At 52.1% G+C, this 4,559-nt stretch overlaps 1 protein-coding gene across 1 annotated transcript in view; it reads right to left on the reverse strand.

The window, feature by feature from the left end:
* Window positions 1-3,997: 3,997 nt before the first annotated feature.
* DDX42 (DEAD (Asp-Glu-Ala-Asp) box helicase 42) overlaps window positions 3,998-4,559 on the reverse strand; it is a 14,038-nt gene continuing 13,476 nt past the window's right edge. Inside the window, exon 17 of the mRNA XM_009866361.1 lies at window positions 3,998-4,558. Coding sequence (XP_009864663.1) covers window positions 3,998-4,558 — 561 coding nt within the window. The remainder of the gene's footprint in view (window position 4,559) is intronic.

A 4,559-nucleotide genomic window follows, 5' to 3' on the forward strand; every position in this document is an offset into this window, starting at 1 on the left:
GGGGGCCCCCGCTCCCTGCCCGTGCCAGCCTGCCGGGCTACGTCCCCGGCTCCTTCGCCTTGGGTCACTTTTTGCCCTGCACGACCCAAGAGATGAGCCAGAAAGCCTGTGGGGAAAAAACTGCGGATTTAACAGATCCAAGTCAGGGTCACCCCAATCTGAACAAAGAGCTGGAGACGATGCTGTGAAGTGAACGGCGCGTTTCCCATCGGGACGCCCAGCTGTGCCTGGAAAGATGCTGATCCTCACGCTTTGGGCTCCTTTTTATGCTCGCACGGAGAGCTGGGGCAGGGGATCGCAGCCTGAACAACAGCTCCCCTTCCTCACAGCCAGGGTGCCAAGGGACCACGGACTCTCACTCTCCTTCTGCCCGCCCCGACCTCAAAATGAGCAGCGAGTTCAAAACCTCATTTCTTTGCACTTGCAAGTGATTGATGTCAGCGATGTCTGTGCATGCAAAAGCCTTAAACCGTCCCCGGGAAACAACGTTCTGGGCTCAGCCTTACCTCGACACACTTGAGGGTGACTTCAGCTCCAGCGTGTACAAACGTGATTCGATGAGCCCGCAGCCCGGCAGTCCGACTCCCCTTTTGAGCACCGATTCCCGCATGGTCGCAGAGCCCGGGGCTGGCAGAGCTGTCCTGGGGCTCGCTCTGCCCTCACTGACAGCGCGAAGCCCGACGCACGGCACAGCCACAGACAGGGAGCACGAGCCGCTGGGATGCGATGGGCGCGGGGAGGCCAAGCTTTATGGCCCCGGGCAGGGCACAGCCCAACACCCGGGTGCCCCCCACTGCGCAGCGCGGCTGCCCGTAAATGCACTGCACGCCTGAGTCTTAGCCCCATCGCCTTTTTGCAGGTTAAAAAGTGAATAAAGAGATTGTGTGTATGGCTCATTTGCATCCTTGAACGCTGTTATCGATTGCCAGAGGGCAGCAGAGGGTGTAAAGGCTGGAAAGCTGCGTTCACCCCAGCCAGGTCTGCTCTCAGGGCTCGCTGTGGGACACAAGGTAGCCCCAAAACTCCCCCTGCCCCCTCCCTACATGTGCACTGCCTGCAAAAACTCATCACGCTGGTGGAAAAAGACATTCCCGAGGAGCTTGCAGTGCCCAGCCCAGACAACTCAGCCAGGCCACAGGGGCAGGGAGAATCACGTCGCTGTTGGGAGAAGGGGTCTACATATACCAGTTAAAATTAATCAGCGTGTTACCGATAGCGTGGAAATTTTTTTTCCTACCTGGTCTAGTGAGACATAGTCCCTCAAGGCAACGATTCCATGATAAATACAGTGACGGTGAAATAATTCTGGGCACGCACAGATCTCCCAGTGTAAGGCTGAGATATAAAGGGATTTGGGAGCATTAGAAAGCCCAGGAGGGAGAGGCGGCCAAGAGGCACGTCAGGAAGGGAACGGTCCAGAAGAGGATGCAGAGTCAGGCACCCCCGCATCACCTCCCACCCAAGGGCACAAGCGCTGTACGACGCCGAAGAGGCACAACTGGGTGGTGGGAGTGTTTGCTCCGACGCCAGGGGACGAAAGGCAGAGAGGCAGGAGCAGAAGCCGAGGGCTGCCCTGTACAAACCAACCTGAGCTTCCCGTACCAGCTGTGCTCACCTGTGAGCTCTGCCCTGGGCTCTTCAGAGAAGCAAGAGGCAGAGCCGGCCTCTGCAAAGAGAGAGATTCCCTCCCAGGGCAGTGGGCACGCTGCTCACACTGCTGCCTTGTTCCGCGGAGACGGGATGGACCCTGCCGCGTATCTCACACAGACCCGTGAGCTGACATTTATAGCTCCCTGTCAGTAATCAATATTTACTCACTCAAGTCTCAGGAGGCTCCTGGTAGCTGAGAGAGGGGTGAGGAATTTCAATAATCCTATCGAACAGCCAAGGGACGTGTTAAAAAGAAAGGGAGGAAGCCAAGTGTGTGCCAGGAACAGGCCCAGTTCCCAGGGGGAGCGAGCTGCAGTGCAGGAAGGGAGGGAGCAGACGGCAGCTTCGGACTCTGGAGCTATTTTTATTATTTTCTTCTTTGAAATTCAAATCTTTAATTGTGCAGAGTGATAAACCTTAAGTGTGATACGGAAAGGGGAACGCAACAGCTTCTAAATCCCTGCCACATCTGCCCTGGAACAGACTTGTCTTAAAACTGAATACGCGAAGCTCAAACAGCGCAATGAGGTTTCTGCCTAGACTGTGATGAGGGAAGTCAAGTGGAAGGTGTTTAAGAAAAAAACCAAAACCCACACAGACTAAAGCCAGGGAGGGAGGGAGCCCAAATAACCAAGCTGGTGTCTCAGCTGAAGCGAGCACTAACCTGAGTCACATCACAAGCCTGTTGCTGAGATCTCCTTCCAGGGCAGCCCACGAAGGCTGGGATGAGCGACACGTCCTGGGCTTTTTCCTTCCCGCTTGTAACACGGAGAAAAATCTACTCCCCAGGAGGCTCTGAAACTAAACTGGGGTTTGCAAAACTGTTCTGGGGGAAACGATACTCAATAAAAAAACCCAACCAAGCCAAGCCAAGGAAGTCTGTTATCAACTACAACCCACAACTTCTGGTGAAAGAAAGGGCCGCAGCCAAGTCTCCAGTCAGTCACCTCTCCATCCAAAGCCAGAAGAGCCAAGGGAAGAAGTGGGGAATAAAAAGCACGTGCCAGGTGGTTTTGTCCCAGTAATAAAACATTTACTAGAGCAAGCAGAAAGTAAATGCACAGCTGATAAAGAAAACATCACAATGTCACAAAAACCTGACAGTTTCTGATACTTCTTTCAGTAGAAACAAGACAGAGGTGGGTGCTGACATGTTTCAACAAAAGAATTCATCCTTACCTTTCTGACGCCAAAAAAAAAAAAAAAGTTAAAAACCAGATAATACACACAATGAGTTAAAAACGGTCAAGCAAGATCTTACAGTTTTAACTACATGTGTCCAATCTGGGGGCGATACTTAAGCTGTTCCACTTCATCCATCGCTTCTCGCGTTCTCCCTAAAGGCTTCTGAGCAGCAGGTCCCTGAATTTCTGAACGAAGCCTCTGCATTTAGCTACGCTTCACGGGGGCACCAGCCTTTGACTGTTGTGGCGTATCTACATCTTTTTTTCCCTTTCTCGTTTTTAATTTGAAGAAAGCACTCAACCTCTCATAATAGAGGGCGCATAGGCACAGCAGCGAGACAAATTTGCTATGCAGGCTTCCACCAAAATGAAGGTTATTAGGGAAGAAAAGAGTCTTTAAAAGAAACAAAACAAACCTGGGCAATGGGATTGGGGTTGATGTACTGACCACAAACTAGCCAGGGAGTCCATCCTACCCTACAGGTGAATTTGTGGTTAGCTGGGCTGGAGATGGATCCCTCGAACAGCTTCGTTAAAGGAAAAAAATAATAGTGAAAAAAATAATAGTAAAAAAAATAATCAACTTGCTTCATCCCACCCTCAGCAATGCAAATTGATACATTCTTAGTTGACGGGGAGAAGAGACATGAGGAGCAACCTGGAGGCCAAATTATTTGAGGATAAGAGAGTATGTGAAGAACCTGGGGGAGAACTCACCATACTGAACAAATTGTTGAAAGAGTAATGTTTAACAGGTGGGTCCTGAGCATCTCTAGATGGCCTGGTTTTTATAAATGTGAACGCTGGTTAAGAAAAAACTACTTTGTACTTCTATGGACAGCAGTTTTGTGACGTTCCAAGGATGTAAACCAGCTTCTTTCTCGTCAAGATCTGTTTAATTCCAGCACAGAGTCATTTGAGCACTGAATGTTTAAAGCATAACCCAGGGAGCTTTATCAAAATGATTTCTCTTGGACTAAGCACTGTGTGTACGTATCATCAGAGCGAATCCGTCCGCAGATGTCCCGGCCCAGACTTGCAATGGGGAGGTTTCATGGTTTGCTTCTCCTCCCCCAGCTGCTCAACAACCAGTTCCCAAAACCCCCACAAAATCCTCTGGAAAAAGGCAACACTACCTGCAGAGACTCCAGGCTGTGCAGCTTTTAACTGTCCCACCGGCTCTTCTTACGTTTTGGGGGCTCGGGGACAGCAAAACCATCTGTCTTGTTGTCCCGGCTGTTGGCATCCTTCCTGTTCTCGCCATTCCTGTTCTCGTTGTTCCTCCCTTCACCGCTATTCCTGTTCTCGCTGTTATTGCGATTGCCGCCGCCCGCATCGGCGAAGTGCCGGCTCTCGCTGTGACGATGGTTGTCACCGTGCCGGCCCTCTCCGTGGCGGTAAGCGTCATTGTGGCGACCGCCTCCTCCTTCTCCGTGGCGTTGCATGTCGTGGCGTTGCACATCGTGGCGTTGCACATCGTTGTAGCGACCGCTGCCCTCTCCACGGCGTGGGACCTCGTTGTGGCGACTGTTCCGGTTGTCGCTGTAGCGTTCTCTGACAACCCCAAAAAAAAGGCCAGAAGCGGCAACGCCGCCGCCTTCTCGACTGTTGGCGCTGGCATTCGTGTTGTTGAAGCCCTGTGCTCCGACACTTGGGAAGGTGGGAACGCTGCTCAAATTCCCCGTGCTGGTGAAACCTGGGACGCCCTTTGCCGCTGCGGCGGCC

This window comes from Apaloderma vittatum, unplaced genomic scaffold (genome assembly GCF_000703405.1).
Source record: "Apaloderma vittatum isolate BGI_N311 unplaced genomic scaffold, ASM70340v1 scaffold27173, whole genome shotgun sequence".
Taxonomy (NCBI): domain Eukaryota; kingdom Metazoa; phylum Chordata; class Aves; order Trogoniformes; family Trogonidae; genus Apaloderma; species Apaloderma vittatum.